This window comes from Protopterus annectens, chromosome 2.part2 (genome assembly GCF_019279795.1).
Source record: "Protopterus annectens isolate FY-2018-M chromosome 2.part2, PAN1.0, whole genome shotgun sequence".
In the NCBI taxonomy this organism is placed as follows: domain Eukaryota; kingdom Metazoa; phylum Chordata; order Ceratodontiformes; family Protopteridae; genus Protopterus; species Protopterus annectens.
This window is the reverse complement of record NC_056730.1, coordinates 1,091,835,655-1,091,857,204: the sequence shown is the minus strand read 5'-3', so window position 1 is coordinate 1,091,857,204 and position 21,550 is coordinate 1,091,835,655. Positions and strand designations below refer to the sequence as shown.

Below are 21,550 nucleotides of genomic sequence, written 5' to 3'. Positions count from 1 at the left end.
AGAGTACTTACAGTGGAGGTTTGGGGAGAAAGCTCCACAATACAAAGTTTTATTACATGGTTAATAACAAAGGAAGTTAGAGATTGCAAGCAACAAGTAGCATTCAAAGGAGTGAGAAAAATAAATAAGCAGTTTAGCTTCAGGAGTGAAAACAGACAGAATCATGGCTAAAATTACTGTTGTTTACAAAAATAATCATTAATTTAAAGTGAGGTTAGGGAGGTAAGAAGGTTAACCTGGGGTAAACTGAGGGGAGGAGCATGAGAGGAATGGGTGGAAGAATACAGTTGCATTTCCTATTTAGATATAGGTAAGAATGAAGTTGAGTTTTGAAGTTATTAAGTTTGTCACAGGTTCTCAGGGTGGAGGGCAGAGCATTCCATTTTTTAGCTAGGGAATAAGATAGCAGAAGCTGCCCAGCAGGGTGCTTTGGTTTATGGATGATGATCAAGTTTTGGTGGGTAGATCTAAGGGGTCTGGGGGGGTTATAAGGTTGCAGAATATTGGATAGTGCAGGACACTTAGTAGGTTGGAAAGTACAGTTTTGTACCTACCATAAATGTAGATGTTCGAAGATCCACATTGCTGCAGTCCTTACACTTGGGTAGTCCGCTGTCCTCGGTCGGCCCGAATATCAAAGTATAAGGCTGACGTCGGTCAAGGCGCATTTGACTGACATCAGGACGTCAGGGTACAAATGCGCATGACCGACGTCATATCCTCAGTCTTTTCTTGCCCCAGATGTCAGAAAACCCTAAAAATAAAGGTCAAAACCAAAAGACAGCAAACAACCAACCAACCACCCTTGCACTAACTATATGTACAATATATACAATATACACAATATGTACAACCCAACCCACACAACCACCTCTAACTGCAGAGGGGAAGGAGGGAGGGTAAATTGGACTGCAGCAATGTGGATCTTCGAACATCTACATTTATGGTAGGTACAAAACTGTACTATGTTCTTCATCTCACATTGCTGCAATCCTTACACTTGGGTAGAATCCCAAAGCAGAGGTAAGGGAGGATGGCTAACTACAAGGAAGCAGGAGCTGCCAAAATGCCCTGCAAAACAGCAGTGGCAAAACCAGCCCTGGATTTAGAGTAAAGTGGCAGGTGATAATGCCTAGAGAAAGTATGCACTGAACTCCAAGTAGCTACCTCCAAAATATCCTTGGTTGCCACTCCCCTCAAAAAAGCTGTTGAAGTGGCAGTAGCCCTAGTGGAATGAGGCCTAATCCCAGCTGGAACTTCCTTGCCATGATGGGAATAACAGAAAGCAATGCAAAACCCAATCCACTTAGAAATAGTTTGTTTTGACACAGGCTTGCCCTGAGAACTCAAAGCAAAAGAAACAAACAACTGCTGAGACTGCCTGAACCCTTTAGTTCTGTCTAAATAATAACGCAACTGCCTGTGTACATCTAAAGTGTGCAAAATCTTTTCCCCTTTAGTTTGGGGATTTGCATAAAAAGTAGGCAAATGAATAGTTTGGTTTAAAGCCACACTAGAAACCACCTTAGGCATAAAGGAAGGATTAGTACGTAATGATACCCTATCCTTATGTAAAATCAAAAAAGGCTCAACCGCCATAAGGGCCTGCAATTCAGAAACCCTACTTGCAGAGGTAATTGCCAACAAAAAAGCAGTCTTCCATAAATATTTCAACTCAGAAGTAGCTGCAGGCTCAAAAGGTTGTAGAGTGAGTTTCTCCAACACAAAATTGAGATCCCAAGCAGGAGTAGGAGCTCTTCGTGGGGGTCTTATATTCTTTGCCCCTCTAAGAAATTGCTTGAACAAAGGATGAGAAAACAAACAATGGTGGGTCACAATCATAGTGAGCCGAAATTGCTGCAGCATGAACCTTAATAGAAGAGAAAGACAAACCTTTGTCCAATAACTCAGTAAGATATTGAAGAGCCACACTCAAATTAGGCTCAGAATCAAAATCTTTTGCTGCACTCCAAAATAAAAATCTCTTCCATTTATCTGCGTACACTTTCCTTGTACTAGGCCTTCTAGCTTCCAAAATCACATTCAAAACTTGTTGCGGAAGTTGAGACCCTCTATGGTTCAAAACAGAATATGCCAGGCTGTTAGGTGAAGAGAGTGAAGTTTGACATTCAGCAAATGGCTGTCCTCCTGTGACAACAGGTGTGGAATCGAAGGCAAAGGCCATGGAGGCTTCCGTACCAGACTTCTCAATAATGGGTACCAGTGCTGTCTAGGCCAATCTGGAGCTATTAAAATCATCCTTGGCTTGTCCTGTCTGACCTTTAGAAGTACCTTTGGGAGGAGAGGCAGAGGAGGAAAGGCATACACATGAAGATTGCTCCAATTGAAAGAAAGAGCATCCACTCTCCAAGCTGTGGGATGAAACCTTTTTGTGCAAAACTTTGGCAGCTGATGGTTCAGTGGAGAAGCGAACAGATCTATGTCTGGAGTTCCCCATGACACTGTCAATTTCTGAAATACATGAGGATCCAATTTCCACTCGTGGGGATCCATAATTGCCTGCTCAACACATCTGCTAAGGAGTTCTGTGCTCCTGGCAGAAACCTTGCCTGAAGATTGAGCTGTAAACTGAGAGCAGTCTCCCACAAAATCATTGCTTGCCTGCATAGAGGATAAGAATGCGTTCCCCCTTGCTTGTTGATGTACCACATGACAGTTGTGTTGTCTGTTAGAATCAACACCTGCCCAGGAAGAAGTAATTCCTTGAAAGCTATTAATGCAAACTGGACTGCTAACATCTCCTTCATGTTGATATGTAGATGTTGTAGTCTGACAGGCCACTTGTTTTGTATCCACTTTCCATTTAGATGAGTTCCCCAAGCTTTGTCTGAGGCATCTGTCGTTAAAATCTGACTTGCCTCTGGCCGGGTCACAGAGAGTCCCTTGTTTAGGTGACATTCCTGAGCCCACCATAAAAATTCCTTTTGAATGCAAGGTATTATTTGAATGACAGTGTCCAGATCCTGGCAGTGCTGTGTCCATACATTTTTGAGATACCATTGTAGCTTCCTCATATGCAGTTTGGCATTGGGAAGCACCAGAATACAAGATGCCATGAACCCTAATGCTTGAAGGACTGTCCTTGCAGTCAGCACGGACTGATGAGATAGTTGATGGAAGTAAAGGGATAGACTCTTTTGTTTGTCCGGGGCTAAAAAGGCCATCTGGGATGCTGTATTCAGTCTCACACCCAGAAAGCACATGTCCTGAGAGGGTACTAGACTGGACTTTATTTCGTTCACAGAATACCCTAGGCATCTTAGCACTGCTATCACATATTCCAAATGATGAAGAAGCTCTTCCCTTCCTTGAGCCAGAATCAGGCAGTCGTCCAAATAAGGATAGATTTGTATTCCTTTTAGCCTGAAGAAAGCTATCACTGGAGCCAGAACTTTCGTGAACACTCTGGGCGCAGTAGATAAGCCAAAGGGCAATGCAGAGAACTGATAGTGAGAAGTCCCAGCTCGAAACGCAGATACTTCCTGCAACTTAGTCTGATAGGAACATGAAGGTAAGCCTCCTTGAGATCCAAAGTTACCATCCAATGATCTTTGCCCAGCAGAGGTAAAAGCTGCTGCAACGTCAACATTTTGAACTTGGGAATGTCCAGATAAGTGTTGAGGATAGATAAATCCAAAATTGGTCTCCACGTGTTCCCCTTCTTTGGTACTAGGAACAGGCGAGAATAAAAACCTAGACCCACTTCTGGCATAGGGACCGGCTGTATGGCCCCTATTTGGAGCAACAGAGAAACCTGCTTGTGAGCCTCTATTCTTTGTTGAGGAGGAACGTCTGGCATGCCTTTGAAAGGAGGCAAGGTATGGAAATAAAACCTGTAGCCGTGGTGTATGATATCCAATACCCATCTGTCTTGGGTAATTAAACTCCAATTTTCTTTGAAAAGTGCCAACCTTCCTCCCAAAGGTGCTGCCAGACGAGAAGGCTCTGGCAGCTGAAAAGGTAGGTCACTGGGTCTGTTTACGAAAGGACTGACCCCTGCCCTCACCCGAAGACTGTGCAGGAGAACTCCCTGTTCTAGGCCTGAAAGAGCCCTGAGCTCTGCCCCTACCACGTCTAGATCTACCCCTAGACTGGGAATCATAAGAAGGATACGTCCACCCCTTAGTAGGCCAATTTCTACTAAACTTTGGAGGCTGGACCTGCAAAAAATCTTTAACAGTCTGCATAGATTTAGCCTTGTCCTCCATTTTCTTTAAAACTGTCTCAACAGGAGGACCAAACACCACGTCAGATTGTAAAGGAGCATCTAAAATCCTCGTTTTAACATGATCAGACAAATTCTGATCCCGTAGCCAGGCATGCCTGTGAAGAACTGACCCAGTGGCAGCCACCCTAGACGAGGCCTGTACAGCATCAAAACCACATTGCAAAGAATGCTTACCCACCTGTTCAGAAACATGTACTAAATCTTGCAACTCTTTACAATCAATACCTACTGCCAGAGCATCAACCTTAGACTTTAATTGCGAAAGGAGATAGTTTTGGTATTTCAACATGTGAAACTGGCAATTCAAAGCCCTCATAGCAAGAGTGGAAGAAGTATAAACTTTCTTTCCCCATCTATCCAAGGCCCTAGCCTCTTTGTCTGCAGGAACCGGATTCTTAACAACAGAAGCCTTAACACCTTTAGGCCCCTGACTAACAGTTTCTGGGTCAGCCCTAGGACTCTTAAAAAGATACTTATGAGCTTCAGGCACCCTGTAATACCTATCCGGCTTAACAGGAGCAGGAGGCAAAGAATCAGGATTAAGAGAAGCCTCTGTAAAAACATCTTCTACCACATCCAAAACAGGAGGTATAGCCAAAGGCCTATGCTGGGGTACAAACAAAAATTCCCTAAGCCTTTTCCTGGAATCAGAGAAGTCCTGACCTTCCCACTTAAAATGCTCCCTCATGGAATGAAGAGTTTCTGAAAAAGAAAAATCCTCAGGAGGAGAAGCAGAAGGAGTAGAATCATCCACATCAGAATCAGAATAAGGAGAATACTCCTGCAAGTCTTCAGCCGAAGACTCTGAAACATCTGAAGCCTGCTCAAAACCCCCCAGCTCAGGCTCCATCCTAGGCTTCTTATCAGGAGGGGGCATAGAACCCCTAATTAAAGTAATCAAATCCTCTGCCATTTTAAGCATATGCTTCTTGGGCACAGTACCTGAAGAGCTAGGGGTAACACCAACTGAAGCCAAACCTGGCCTGCCCCTGGGAGAAGCCTTTGAAACAGAAGGAGAGGGCCTAGCCACCCTAGGAAGGGAGGGGAGTATAGTAACCTGAGAAGCCCCCTCAGCCTGACTTGCCTCCTGAGAGGCCACATCTTGCAATAATAAGGTCTCACCCTGGGAACACAAAGAAACCTCCGGTGGAGCCACCGGCTCCACCGACACCTCTAAAGAACCGGCGTCCGGTACAGACGGTTCTTCTAGCCTGGGCTTGACTGCCTTGTCCTTGCGCTTCTTTGAAGAAGCGGGCGTCGGAGCATCCAACGGCATTTTATAATTACACCGCTTCCCAAAGACTAACCTTGCACAATCCAACCTTCTCTTTATAGTGCGTTTATTAAATCTAGCACAAGAGGGACAGCCAACAACGTCGTGCTCAGGCCCTAAGCAAGGAATACACAAAGTATGATAATCTCTATGCGGTATCTGTTTCCCACAAGAAATGCAATTATTGACTTTTTCTGACATCCGGTAAATCACAGAGGCAAGAAAAAACTAAAATATTCCCCAACGGGGTACTTAGCCAACTTTGAACTCGGTCTGAAACTTCGAAATCGAAAAATCTCAGAACGCCAACCGGCACTTGCAATGCTGCTTCTGCATCGGACCATGCGGCAAAAAAGACTGAGGATATGACGTCGGTCATGCGCATTTGTACCCTGACGTCCTGATGTCAGTCAAATGCGCCTTGACCGACGTCAGCCTTATACTTTGATATTCGGGCCGACCGAGGACAGCGGACTACCCAAGTGCAAGGACTGCAGCAATGTGAGATGAACATCATCAGTAATTTGTGTGCAGTGGTGATTTGGTGGAGGTTAAGTAGATTGGGGAGTTCAAGCCAGTTTAGAGAGTGAAAGGAGGTGCAGTGGTGAGAGGAGGATTTTGCATTTGTGGTGAATTTGGCAATTTTACTATAACATACTTCCAGTTTGGAGGTGAGAGAGGAAGATAAATTAGATAAAACATTACAAGATTATTTACAAAGAAAATTACATGATTAGTTACAAAGAAAAATTCATGATTAGTTGCCACGAACGTTAGGATTACAAACAGGTAGCATTCTAAAGAAAAGAGAAATAAAATATTTACAAAGAAGGCCTAGTTTTATGTGGGTTATCTTGATATTTAGCTGGATGTGATTACTAAATTTTAGGTGTTCATCAATGGTTACACCAAGAAGTTTGGCTGAGTGTACGACCTCGATAATGGAGTTAAGACTGGTGATATGGAGTAAGTTTTTGTCGACAGGGAAGGATTTTGAGGGAGAGAATAGAAGGATCTTTGTTTTGTTGGCATTTAGTGAGAGGTGATTTTGGAGCATCCAATTTTCGGTGGTGGAGAAAGCAGTACGAGTTAGGAATTGGAGATCTTTTAGGTTAGAGGCATGACAGATCAGAGTGGAATCATCAGCGTATTGCACAATTTTGGTGTTAGGTATGGCTTTGTGAAAGTTGTTAATAAAGATGTTGAAAAGCAATGGGCCAAGGATTGAATCTTGGGGTACTCCAGTGGGGGTTGGGAGGAAAGTAGAGATGGCCTGGCCCCATTTCACGGCTTGGGATCTATCAGAAAGGTAGCTGGAGAACCAGGAAAGAGTTTTATTGGAGATGTTGAGGTTAGACAGATGATTTAATAGGTGACTATGGGAGATGGTATCGAAGGCTTTAGATAATTCTAGCAGAACAGAGGATACGATATTGCCACAGTCACAAGCAGAATTCACAGACTGTAAGAAGGAGAGAAGGGTGGAGTTGGTACCGTGTCCAGGACGGAAGCCATGTTGGGTAGGGGAGAGTAGTTTGTGCTTGGTAAGGAATGGCAGGAGTTGTAAGTGGATACATTTTTCAAGAATTTTGGAGATTGGGGAGAGGATGGCTATGGGGCGGAAATTGGAGGTATTAAAATTTTTGCCACCCTTGTGAAGTGGAAGTATAAAAGCAGAATGCCATAGTTTGGGTACATAGGATTCAAGTAGTGATCTATTGATCAGGATGCTGACAGGAAGAGCAATACTGTCAGAGGCTATTTTTAGGAAGGTGGAAGGAATGCTGTCAGGGGCATTGGAGCAAGGTTTGAGTTTAGTGAGAAGTCTCTATTAGTGTGGTGGAGATGGGTTTGAGTTCAAAAGTGTGTGGGGGGGGGGAGCGGGGGCTAGAGCAATAGGAGGTGGAGGGTTATTGTTGGTAAAGGTCTTGGTTAGCTCAGCAATATAAGAGGTAAAGAAGGTATTGAACATTATTGCAATTTCAAGTTCAGATCTGCTGGGGTCTGGGCAAGGGTTATTTTTTGTACCAGGTTTAAGGAGAGAATTAGAGTTCCAGAACTGTTTGGGGTTTTATGTATGATTTGCTTGTAGTTTGATGTAGTAAGACTTTTTGTCTTTAATAACTAGTTTTTTGGCTTGGTTTCTCAGCTGTTTGTATTTGAGTAAGATTTCTGGTTGTTTAAGTTGGAGGTAAGCTTTCCAGGTTTTATCTCTTTGTAGCATAATTTTTTTGGTGTCTTTGGTGAGCCATGGGGTGGTGTTTGCTTTAACTCTTTTTGTTCTTATAGGTGCTAGGGAGTTAAGGACAGTTATGAAAGTAGAGTTGAAGTAGTCAATGGCTGCATCTAACGGAAGAGTTTTTAAGGGGTTCCAGTTAGCTTAAGGGAGTCAGAAAAAGTAGTAGGGTTAAAGTTAGAGAGGTTGCAGGTTTGAATGTAGTGGTGGGAGTGTGGGGAAATGGGTGTACCCCGATGGATGAAAGCAGGGAGGTGATCTCCTAATGGGTCAGGAATGATACCAGATTTTAGGACATTGTTAGGGTGGGATACTAGCATACAGTCTAGAATAGAGCCTGGCGGGTTGTTTTTGTTAGGTCTAGAAATAGAGTTTGTAAGTTGAGTAAAGTTAAATAGATTGATTGATATGGTGGGGTTATGGTGAATAATTTTGTTCCGGTCTATATTTACATCTCCCATGATGTAGGTTTCTAGCTTAATGTTGGAGGAGGTCCAGGAGAGGATGTCTTCCAAGATGATTGTGTTGTTACCAGGGGGAATATAGAGGGACATGATACAGATGTTCTTATGGTTGTTCAGTTTTAGTAGGCCAGTTGTAAGTTCAGCATTATTGAAAGAAGGAATGGGGTTAGGATATGGAGTGATGGACAAGTGGATGGAGTAGATTAAGGCAATACCTCCAACCTCCAACCTCCTTCAGCATCAGAATCCTCACAGGGAGGAACAGAATATCCCTGATCAGAAGAGGAATCAGAGGAAATGGAAACCTGATCAGAGGAATCACATTCAGTGTCTTGCCTAGGCCTCTTATCAGGAGGGGGATGGGAACCCCTGATCAAAGTAATTAGGTCTTCGGCCATTTTGAGCATCTGTTTCTTAGGCATAGAAGCCTGTCCTGGAGAATGCTGTACTGGTTTCCTTGTCTTTAAAACTGTTTTAGACTTTGTCTTGGATGCTGAAGTAGGCTTTATATAAAGTTGTGTAGGTCTGAAGACACCCTCAGAAGCAGATGCCTGCTCAGCGGCTCCGGACCCATCTGAGAGATTACTTTCTGAAGGGCCAATACCTTGAGTATCCAGAGGCCTAGCTGTCTCCATGTGGGAGTCGGAGGCGGCCTGTGGCTCTGAGGTAGCGGCAGTCAGGGGCTGCAAAAGCGCCTCACTGAGAAGAGGCTTCGTCGTCGGTTTTGGACCTTGGATGCTTGTCCTTGTCTTTACCCTTGGTTTTTTATGAATTCCGGTCATCGGTTGTTCCGACAGCAATATGTAGTTAAACCAAATAGTGCGTTGGTTAAATCTAGCACAAAACCGACAACTAGCAACGTCGTGGTCAGGGCCTAGGCAAGGAATACAGTAAGAGTGGAAATCCTGATGAGGTATTTGCTTCCCACAAGAAACACAATTGTTAAATTATTCTGACATCGGTCTGGTGCAAGAACAAAGTTTACCCAATGGGGTACTTAGCTTTATTGAAGACTTCGGATCTGAAATACGAATTCGAAAATCTGTGGAGTCGACCGGCTGGCACTTGCCAACTGCTTTTGCTTCGAGCACCACGCGGCAAGAAAGACTGAAGAAAATGGCGTCGGCTGCATCTTTTATACCCATGGCGCACTGACGTCAGGGAAGAAGCGACAGCAACCGATGCTGGACCAGGACTTTGGAATTCGGGCTGACTGGGGGTAGCCTGCCAGCAGGATAACCCAACTGTAATGACTGCAACAGTGAAACATGATGATCAGTTTGGAGGGACAGGTGCATCTCTCAAAGGATACAGATGATGTGGGAAAAGACTCCTCAATCACATAAAACAAAGTTCATCCCTGTCCATGTTCAAGGTTATATGGACGAGAAACAGAAAATGTACTCCAGGACTGCTTCTTGTAGTACTAATGGACAAAGGCAGTCCTAAATGCTTTATCTCATGCATGGGTCTCCTCAAATTACCTATGGTATGACCCCCAGTTATTCTCATTAAGGGCAATATATAACTGACCATGGGATGTGTAAGGCCAATCTACAACCAAATGGGATAGGTTATTTTGAGCACAAAAAAGGGAAATTAGCTAGGCTTAAAAATGGCCCACAAGGGCAGCGAGCCTAGTAGTTGCCTATGAACCTATAATAAGAGCAGTATTCACCAATTTTGAACCTTTGTCCTTTCATTACATTTTTTTGTCCAGAAATCTTAAGGAAAGAAGTTGAGAGTTATGCTGCTGTCTGTCTGATGGTGCTAAGCACTCCTGCATTTTGCTTTATAACTGAAAGTACATGGGGAAGATAAACCTCCAAGCACTAAAAAGAATTATTATTGAGTTTTCCAATTCTAACCTTTCATTTTGCAATCTCAACATGGATGTCTAGATTCAACTCCCGTGTTTCTCTTTCCGGCTTCTCTGCATTCAGGTCTCAAACACATGACAGTTATGACAGGAAATTCACTCAATCTTTTACATACAAAACACACACAGTCACATCAAATGGTTTACACACGTGAGCATGCACACTCACAAGCATGTAAACCACTTGATGTGGTTACACACACACACACACACACACACACACACACACACACACACACACACACACACACACACACACACACACACACACACACACACACACACACACACACACACACACACCTTCTCTGAGGATCAAGGGTATTGAAGGGAAAGCATAAAGAAACAACTATCCAGTCCAGGCAGAAGACATTTTTCAACTAGGCTCCTGAAATTTAGCACCCCCCCCCCTTTTTAAACAACTTTATTAAATATGACATTAAACAAAATGTAACATGGATGCATTTACAGAAGTTGTTACCCTTGAGAGAAAAGGTCTCCGCCGCCAGTTCAGGTGAGAAGCAAACATATATTGTGGCACACTCCACTTGCTGGTTAGATAGCGTGTACTTCTGGGGTCTGCATACATCCTGCTCAGCTTGGCTGCTACTGCACTCTGTTCTGAAGGGAAGTATGTGGCCTTCAGAGATATTCCCGTGTCTACTGCAGACAGTCTCTCATGCTTGCACTGTTAACCTGTATAAGTATGAGTGCGATCTTCCTTGCTTATTTGCCATATCATTGTAGTGTAAAAGTGAAATGCTCTCCCTCATCCTGTACACTGATTTAAATGCATGCTATAATTTTTTTACACAACTTGCTAGCATAGTTTTGATAATTACATTTATGTTTTACAACTGCCTGTGAATGTCTGCTAAACTAGTATTACATAAAATTAATATGAAAAAAAGGGAGTTGAAACCAACAAAGATATTACAAATCACAAGACAGACAAACTTAAATACCAGAGAAGTGAAACAAAAGGACAGCGAGATACATTCACAAAAGTTACCTCCAGTGCACAGCCTCTCCTGTGAAGTATGACTTATAATACAGAAACAGCATGTGACAATGGGACTTCTATTACTTTACTTCAGAACAAAAATGTAAACAATTATTGCACTCAGGGAGATTTTTTTTTTTAAATTCCGAATCTTTAAAAGTTTCATTTTTTAAGTGCCCTTAAAAGCTATTCTTTTTCTCAGCCCTCTGACTGCATATTACTATCATTAAAGCAAAACCAACTAAGAACGCTTATTTTTGTCTTAAATAAATCATATGGTAATGTCATTATCAGCGTCTTCACTGTAGCTTACAAAGAATGTACTAACTGGCATTATATACTTTTGTAATTTGTTCAAGCAGGTCAGATGACAACAGCTGTACTTCTGTTGTCATTTCTGGTTTTCAAGGTTACTATACTTTTTCATGTTACTATGAATTCGATAAACTGAGATTTGATAAAGATAAATAAAGCATTATTGCTTAAATGAGAACTCTCAAGTATTTTAAGTAGATATATTATCTACCTCTTCAGCTCCCAACCCATTTTGCTAGGAATATGCCATTTGCAGAACAGCTCCCTACCTCACATCCTGTCAGGTGATGCAGTTCAAGAGATCCTTTTGCACTGGCAATACACAAAACAGGCTTTTCGGATAGATTCACATGACACCTGTGAAGAAAAATACAGAGTATTTTATTAGCATGACACTATTTAATCAAGCCACATTAAAGCATGCCGTTAAACTTTTTCAAGAAACACTGGATGGAGGTGTTGTTTGTCTATGTACACTTAATTTTAAGAGTACAGGTTTGCAAATACAAGAAGCATCTGTATCACCTTATTCTACCTCTGAGGTAGAAAAAAATAGTACCAATGTCTGCAGGCCTCTGTCCACTCCAGATCATGTAAGTAATCCTCTACACCTGGATTAAGGGAAATGTTAACACTAGAGTCCCAAATTCTTGGTTTTCAAAAAAATCAAACCATGCCTAGAGCTACACTTTATTATTAACAGTATACAAAGGTCCCAGAAGTGCCACTAGAAATTAAGGTGGGGCACAGAGGGTCTCCTACAAAATCTCTCAAAGATCTATAGATATGGACAAGGATTACCTATCTGTGCACTTACTTTTAGAATACATCTAAACAGGACCAAATAGTGGATGGGTTCCAAAGTAGTCTGGTTGGAGGTCATAGCCACTTGGAGGCACACAAGCCAGGACAAGAAACTTTAAATTTTGAGATAGCACTGATATTCTGTTTTACAGAGTTCTTGATCGTAATTTATCCTACTAATATTTCTGTAAATGTATTATCTGTGTTCTTATCTGTTGCAGGGCTTTTCTCCCCCAATTGCTCATCAACTGCGGTTTAAATGTTTTTCACTCTGTTGTTCAGCTGTTCTCCCTGGGCCTCCACTGAAAATGGGCCACTGGCACAGTCAAATTTTCCCAGTTATCAAAGGACAAATAAAATAAAAATCTGATCTCTGAATGCAGGCTTAGGCTAAGTCACCCTGTGACAATGTACAGCAGTGAAGACCAGGTTGCCATGGCACACACAGCTGCAAGTAAATAGGTACTGCAGGAAGTCACCCAACATGTGGAATGACAATTCACTGCACTGGGAAATAGAGCAACATGCATCTTGCAGCTAGACAACTCTCTAGACATGCTCTGCCTGGCTACTGCCTTTTCACATCTAACCAGAGCAGACAAAATCTAACAAACTTAAAGAGGTTCCTTCACCCTTATAAAGAAACAAGACCTGCTGTACACTTAATAAAAAAGTCACTCATCCCCATCTTGAGATTTTGGCAAAAGGTCAGAAGGCAGCTAGACCAGTTAAAGGGAATTCTGCAGACCACTTAGCAAAGGAAATAAAGCTTGTTCTTTAGCAGATCATATTCCTTGGAGGAATACGAATTAAAGCTTCATAGTCTGGATTCTTGACTTACTTTTTCAAACAGAAGAAAAAAATAATAAAGAAAATCTAAAAAAGAAATGAATTTGTAAGCAACAGAGCAAGCCACTCGAGAAAAATGGCAAAAATTTAAAGCTCTGGTTTCAATCCGGTACCTGCTATGGAAAATTATTTTCCAAGAAAACTGATTTGGCAATTTCTGCTGGAATATAGACTTTCATAGAAAAGCTGCATGGCAACAGCTTCTACTTCAAAAAGGCAGTAGGTCAGACCAAAGTAAAAATATTTAAGGTACATCAAGTACCTATGAATAGTAATTAAGAGGAGGCCAAACTCCAAATATGTAATCAAAAGACTGATGGAGAAGATCAACTACTGTTAAGTATATAATTGGCACCAATTGCTACAGCAAGGAAAAGTCCTACCATAGGATGTGGCAAGGGAGAAATGCAGAATCATACAGAAAACAAGATTATATTGTATTGTGTGTTAAGATTCTTTAAATCAATGAGATGGTTCAAGGAAAACAGGGAGAAACCAATACTCCCTTATTAAATGGATAACAGAAATTAGAGATTAGGGAAGGGCATAAATGGCTTGCAACACAGGCAGCAAAAGTCTTGATATGCATGAGAGAGAGACATTTTTGTAAGGATAAGCAAAACTGGTCTACATTTCTCAATAGAGAAATTCTGGAAAAGTACTGGAAATGGGTGGCAACTAAAGCTGGAAAATATTGAATGTTCTGGTCTAAATGTCTTTAGTCTGACTAAGCTTTACAGAACATTTCTGGGAACTGATCCAAACTGTTAGATATACCTGGAAAATAAGTAGGGGAATATGGGATCATATGCTTTAAGACTGGAGGAAACTAGGGCAATTCAAAACAGAACTAGAGAGGTTTACAGGAATGTCGGATGGGGACATTTTTATTTCTGTCCAAGAAAAAAAGTTATGTTCTTACCATAACATTCCATCTGTGTTGCCTATCTTCATACTTCATTAACCTGTGGGTTTTGGTTCCAATCCTCGGAATCGATCAACCGCTTCACTAGCTAAAGGTTCCAAGCTTGAGCTCCTCCCTCACTCAATTCCCCATTCTTCCAGATTACCTCAGATCAAGTTTGCAATAACAGCAATCTGTGGTTAACAAATAGGCCAACATAGCCAACCACAGGATAAAAATTAGAATGCAAGGAGCTTGGTAAGGAAATGTAGTTACTATGAACCTACTCATCAGATCTCTCGAAGCTTTGGATTGGGTGAAGGATGGGGAGTTAATGAAGATAGACAACAGAAATGTAACTTTATGGAAAGAACATAACTTCTTTATTTGATGTTGTCATCTTCATTCACACAGTTCCCAGCTACAATAACCTAGGGTGGCCCTCATGGAAGGATAATGCAGAGTACAGCACAGCCAAAAGCACTTCTGCTCCTGGAGAGGATATCCAACTTCTAATGAGCAATAAAAGTATGAGGGTTTGATCAAGTAGCCACTGCACAAATGTCCTCAATAGATAGCCTCGACCAAAAGGCTTGGGAATTTGCCACAGATCTTGTGGAATGAGCCTTAATATGACCTGGCACTGGAATGTTCTTAGAGGAATAAACAAAGGAAATACAGTCCTTCAACCATCTAGTAAAAAAAGGTAAACCCATAACTAAGACTACCTAGCATCTGAAAAGGATACGAACAACTGTTCGGATTTCCTTAAAGACTTTGTTCTATCCAAGTAAAAACGTAGTTGTCTATGTACATCAAGCAAATGAAGAATCTACTCTCCCTTTTTCTGAAAATTAGGGAAGGAAACGGGAAAATTAATAGATTGATATCTTCCCTAGTGACTTTTTAGGCAAAAAGGATGGATTGGTACGAAGGGTTACTCTATCTTTGTAAAATATCAAGTAAGGAAATTTGCAGGAAAGAGCATGAAGTTCAGAGACTCTTTCTGCTGAACTAACTGCTACCAGGAACAATGCCTTCCAAGAAACAATTTTTCAGTCTACTACAGCTGCTGATTTGAAAGGTGGGTGGACTAAAGCTTGTAAAATTGTATGTCCCAAGGAGGAGTAGGATCTTTTATAGGGGAATGAAGCAGAAAGGCACCCCTAAGAAAGGCTTTACAGAGTTTGGATGAAGCCAGTGAGGAAGAACCTTGTCCAAAATGGAAATTGGAGATAGCTGCTAGCTGTACTTTAAGGGTGGAGTTACTAGCTCCATTATTGAAAAGAAAAGCCAAAAAAAAAATCTAAAACTACCAAGACAGGGGCTATGAAGGGATCTATTTGTTTATGTTGCACCCATAGAAAGAATCTTTTCCATTTACTTTTATAAATTTTTCTGGTTGAGAATTTATGGGTGGAGTTCAATATTTTCTGAACAGGGGAGGAGAGTCTGGGTTGTCTAGCAATCACTGGAAATGGAGAAACTATGCAGTTAGTTTCAGTCCCTTAATGTCCAGGTGAGAGTGCCCTGATGGGTGAGAAGGTAGATCCGGAGTTGGGTCCAGTGTCCCTGACAGGCAAAATCAGATGAGACAAAGGAAAGGGAAACCAAGTTTGTAGAGGCCTGAAGAGAGCAATGAGGATTACCTTTCTCTTCAACCAAAGAGCCTTGTGCAAGAATTTGGGAATTAAGGGCAGCAGGGAAAAGCATAGAGTAGACTGGGAGGCCAGGCATGGACTACAGTATCCCTGGGTGACTGTCCCAAAGGAGGGATCAAGGCAAACTACCTGCTGCATTTGTTACGGAGAGGTGATGCAAAAAGATCTCAGCAAGCTTGACCCAATTTCTGAGAGAGTTTATTTGCCGTGATTTGATTCAAGGACCACTCATGAAGCATCAGGAAAATTCACGTAAGCCTGTCCACCAAGATGTTTAGATTCTCCCAGAATGTACGTTGCTAAATAGTTTCTCGACATAGGGGTAGGATCTAATCCCTCTCTGTTTCTTGATGTACCAGACTATTGACATATTGTCCGTCTGAATAGAAATAGTTCCTAGAGGAAGAAAACGGTGTAGTTCTTGCAGTGCTAGAAAAACTGCTCTCATCTCTAGTACACTGATATGCAATTTGGTCTTTTGGGGTGTCGTCCATGTACCTTGGATTGTTTGACTCCGATAATGCCCCCCTCCCCATCTGGAAGGCATCCATGGTCAATGTGGCAACTTGGGGTAGGAAGAACAAATGGACAACCGCAAGTAATGTCTGTAGAATGAAGCCGCCATAGAAGAGACTCTCTGCAAATCCGAGAAAGTTTGATGCGAAAGCTTAGGGGGATAACTGTGTGGTGACTACTGGTCTGCTAAAGTCCACTGTAGAATTCTCATAAGAAAGTCCGCTGTGGACAATAGCTATCGTGGCTGCCATGGAACCCAGCACTCAGAACTAAAAATTGACTTGAGGTTTCGGAATGGTCATGACTTGTTTGATGTGAAATCTTAAATTTGACACTTAGTTTTCAGATAAGCATGAGAAATTCTTGTGTCCAGCCGTGCTATTAAATTTATCACAAACTAGTTCCAACTGGGATTTGTGCAGGTTGATCATTATTCCAAGAGCTAGAGTTAAGTTGAAGAGATAATCCTTGGCCTGTAACAGATGCCTCATCAGAGCAGTTAGGAGCCAGTCGTCCAGACAGGGGAAAATATAGTACCCTTGCAGCCTGAGATGGGCTGCCACTACTGCCAAGCATTTGGTGAACACCCTAGGGGCCGTGGTGAGACCAAATGGGAGTGATCTGAACTAGTAATGACTGGCTCCCAGCCTAAAACAAGGTAGCATAAGGAATGTCTTTCTATTTTGATGTGTGCATCCTTCAGGTCTACAGAGCACATCCAGTCATTCATCTTAAACAGGGTTAGGATGGACTGAACTAAGACCATCCTGAATTTTGTGTTCTCTACGAATTTGTTCAGAGAAGTTAGGTCCAGAATTGGCCTCGGGTCCCCAGTCTTTTTGGGTACCAAAAAAACCTGAAATAGACACCCGACTTGACTTGATTGGGAGGGACTTCCTGGAGGACTCTCTGTAGCAAGTTTGCTATTTCTGCGGCTGTCTCCTTCCTCTGAATGGGTGAAACAGAGATGTAATTCTTTGGATTCCTTTTTTTTTTTTTTTTTTTAAAAAGAGAATGAAGTACCCTCTGGATATGATCCTTAGCACCCACTGGTCATTTGTGATGACTTCCCAGGCTGCGGGGTGCAAGGAAAGGCACCCCCTGACTGCCTCCAGAGGAAGGCAGTCAGGCAACTGCTCAGGACTGATGGAAGGGTCTGTCCAAGAGGGGTTCCCGAGACCCTTGGTTTTGTGGGCCCCCTTTGCCACATAGGCAGCGTCTACTATTCTGGTTGTTCTTCCCTCTGCCTCAGGGAGAAAAAATCTCCCACAGAGTCCTGAAAAGAAACTTTAGACTTCCTAAACCACATCTTTTTACTGCCACACTAGTTCCTGGAAAAGGACCTTTGTGGAGTAGAAAAATGGATTCCGAAGCCAGACAGGTTCTTCCCATCTTTCTTGCTGCAGGAGAGAGCATCTCGTACCATGGGTCCAAACAAGGTCAATCCATCAAAGGGCGCATTGACAAAAGATGCCTTGAAGGGCTCCGCAAAGTCACACAGCCTCGTTCAGGCACGACTCCTTATGGCAATGCCAGAACCAGACACACTTTAGGTACCCTCCGCTACATGGGATACAAGCCTCATGGACACATTAGATAGCGATTGAAGGGTGGCCAATATGGAAGAAAAAGTCTTCTGTTCCTCAGCAGATATGATCCCCGGGTCTAATGTAGAGAGTTCCTTAACCAGGATAAATACTTTAAAGTCATCAAAGCAAACGTGGAGGAGGCATAAACTCTCTTGCCAAATCGGTCCAAAGCCCATGATTCTGTACTGAGGGGATGGACAGAGGAGTTTTTTTTGGGCTAGCTCCTTTTTGGTGGCTGCCACAACCATGGCATCTATGGAGATAACTTTGTTCAAGAAGATCTTGTCCAGGGCAGCACTTAAGATTTTATCAGCACGTTTTGGTATGGGCTGTACCATATCCGCTTCCTTCCATGTCTTAGAAGACACCAACTCAGTGAGTTGTTCAGCAGTGGGGGTCACCCAGGATGTAATTGGGCCGAATCCAAAAGCCCCCAATAACAATTCCTCCAAAGAAGGATTTTGGACAGACCAACCACCACTGACCGAGAATTTCTAAAATGTCTGTCTCCAAAGGAGATCTCTTCTGGTGGCAGTCTTTGGGATCCTTTGCCTTCCTCGAAGTCGGTGTCAGTGGTAAGATCCCCAGGGGAGTCGATGTGCCTCCTCTTGCAGAATCTCTTCCAAGGAACCTCCCTCAGTGGGATGTTCCGGGGAGGTGTTGGAGGAGCCTTGCAATTCCTCAGATGGAAGTGTATGGACACTTTAGAGCCCACTGTCCACGTGGTAGACTAGAAGCCTCAGACACCAATCCAGAAGGGGTAGGGATAGGTACTGAAGAAATGAGCAGACAATCTCCTGGAATGGGAGAGGGCCCTTTCCATCACCTTGAAAGCTGAAGGGCTCCGAGCTCCTGGAAGCATCCCCTGCAGAGCCAAAGCTACAGGACCAGGTACCTCTCAAAGCCCCTGAGCCCCCCGCTATGAAGGGGGAGTTGGAGCCAAGTTATCAAATACCAAAGCTCCGAAAGGAAGCGACCGCTCCTAAAACTTCAGAATCCAAGTCAAACCCCTGGAACAGATGTCAACACTATGGCTCAGAGATGCATTTGTTCCTGAAGCAGTTGGAGCCAAGCACGTTTGGGAAATGGTCTGAGGCGAATATAAGATCACTATCCACCCCGGCACCAAGGCCCAGATTGAAGAAGGAGCCATGGGGCAGAAAGGGGAAAGCCTCACAGATCCAGAAGGGGACAGAATGGACAAAACCTCCCTCCGGATCGGAGCCTCTAGAAATTGCCTAATTTACCAAAGTCTCTCAAACAGGCTTTGAGAAGATCTGGAGAATGTTGAAGAGGGAGGCCTTGAAGATTTCCTCAGAGAAAGGGATTTCCAAGCAGGGGTGGTCGAGCTATGATAAGGAGACTTGTGATCCAATCCACTCAGCCCTGAGGAAGCAGACGAGGCATGGAGCGGATTAATAGGTTCATAGGTTCATACTAGGCTATCTGCCCAAGGGCATTTATAAGCCTAGCCCATAGTTATTTGGCTTTCGCCACCCCTTTAGTTTGAATAAAACTATGCCTATTATTTTGCTGTGCCTCTGTCAAGCAGTGACACTGAAGTAATCCCTGGGGTATATCTGCGATCCCCCATCCATTGGTCAAGATTCCTCTTGAACAAGGCCAGCGAGGTGCTCTGCCTCACATGTACCGGGATTTTGTTCCACAGCATAGGGAGTCTCTGGGTGATGAATCTGTCCCTCCAGCATGTTCTATTAATAACCGTGTCAAGGTTTAAGTCTCCCGCCCTTGTGGTTCTGAGGGATCTAGATTTTTTGAGGTGAAGCATATTCATCAAATCAGGGTTTGACATGGCCTTATATGTCAGGCACAGGTCACCTCTGAGCAAGCAGTATGAGACTGAATAGAGCTGGAGTTCTTTCAGTCGGGCAGCATAAGACATTTTTGAGACCCTTTATCCTTTTGATGAGGAACTTTTGGGGCCTTTCCAGCTGCTGCAGGTGTCTGGTCAGATACATTCCGAATGGGGCATTGTACTCAATCATAGGTCTAATGAGTGATGAGTACAGGGGGACGATGACCTCCCTTGATCTAGATGTGAATCCCTTCATGATCAGGTGGGCAATGCAGAAGGTTTTCCTAACCACTTTAGCAACATGAGTGTCAAACGAAAGGCTACTGTCAACCTGGGTCCCCAGATCCCTGATGACGACTTCTGTGCTCAGTGGATTGCCACCTATATGGTAGCTAGGGGTAACCTTGTTTTTCCCGAAGGGTATGACTATGCATTTCTTGGCATTTAACTTTAGGCCATGGCTCTGGCACCAGTTATCCGTTTCTGTGAGGCCCTTCTGAAGGATATCTGTGTCAGATGTGTTTTCGACTATGGCGCCCAGTTTGCAGTCATCTGCAAACTTTGTCAGCCATAACCCTCCTGTGTTTGCTTGTACTTCAGAAAAGTAGATGCCGAACAAGAGTGGACCCAGGACTGAGCCCTGTGGGACACCACTTGTGACAGGCTTTGAGTCTGACATGGCTCCAGCAACTCTGACCCTGTGGGTTCTGTCACTAAGCCAGTTTGCAACCCATCTTGTGATGTATGGGTTTACATTCAAGCTGATGAGTTTTTCGATGATACCTGAGTGGGGTATTGTGTCGAAGGCCTTTGCCAGGTCAAGGTAGGCTGTATGGACTGCCTTTCCCTCATCAATGGCCTTGGTGACTGTCTCGAAAAAGTCAACCAAGTTTAAAAGGCATGATCTGCCTTTGACAAAGCCAAACTGGATCCAAAGTCTGCAAGTTCCCTATGTCTTTATTTATGAGTTCCATTATGATCCTCTCCATGGCTTTGCAGATAAGGCTTGTCAAGCTAATGGGACGGTAATTTCCAGGGTCGGTGGAGGCACCGCCCTTGTGAAGTGGGACCACAGTCGCCGTGCGCCACTCCTTGGGTAATGATCCTGAGGTGAGGCTAAGATTAAACAGCTGTCCTAACTGCGGGTTTAATTCCTCATTGAGTTTGTGGAGCACACAGCCGGGGACACCATCCGGTCCCATGGATGCTGTGTTTTTTGCTTTGGAGAGAGCAGTTCTCACCTGGGTGTTGGAGATGTTTGGGGGCTACAATCCTCTGGTATAGATATCTCTCCTTTTGGGGGAGAAGTTTGCACTGAACCTGTCAGCCAGTATGTTGGCAATGTGTGTAGGTTCAGTAATCTTCACATCATTTTGAACTAATTCTGAGCATATCTGGGAGTTTCCTCCTAGGTTTCTAACATAGCTAAAGAAGGCCTTATGATTGTCTTTTGAGTCCCTGGCGATTTTTCTCTCAAAATTTGCCTTGGATGATTTTATGAGAGCTCTTAGTTTTTTACTTATAATGATCAAAGGTGTCTTACCTTTCAAGGATTTTGCTCTATCTTGTAGTAGCTTCCTCCTTTTGTTGTAGAGCTTGTTTATGGCTGGGGTCCACCAGACTGGACGCTTGCCTAAGCTGAAGAACCCAATGCCGACAGGGTAGGCCCCAAGGACCTTGGCGCCTTTTTGACCACTCCGAAGAGGGCCTCGCAGGGGAGCATTTCCTGCTCTCCCAGGCCTTTTTTTTTTGTAATAAACATCTTTATTAAATTATCACATACTACATAGGCAATCTTAGATTTATATAAATGAAAAACAAACAAAATGACACCACTTCAGATGCAAACATTATACATCACAGACACCACTGAAACAACTGCAGTTGCAAACATTATACATCACTTATAATCTATCCAGTCAATAAGCATTATATGGCTCATTCAAATCCTGCCTCAAACTTTGTTCATTCTCTGGATATACTGTTGCCACA

General features: G+C 43.2%; 2 protein-coding genes across 3 annotated transcripts in view; both read right to left on the bottom strand.

Moving 5' to 3' along the window:
* The window catches only part of SECISBP2 (SECIS binding protein 2), a 1,593,758-nt gene that overhangs the window by 1,071,981 nt on the left and 500,227 nt on the right, over positions 1-21,550 (bottom strand). The gene's annotated exons all lie outside the window — the stretch shown is intronic.
* LOC122795888 (diphthine methyltransferase-like) overlaps positions 1-21,550 on the bottom strand; it is a 153,863-nt gene that overhangs the window by 37,254 nt on the left and 95,059 nt on the right. For both annotated transcript variants that reach the window (XM_044064314.1, XM_044064312.1), the window contains exon 3: positions 11,689-11,776. In XM_044064314.1, coding sequence (XP_043920249.1) covers positions 11,689-11,776 — 88 coding nt within the window. The remainder of the gene's footprint in view (positions 1-11,688; positions 11,777-21,550) is intronic.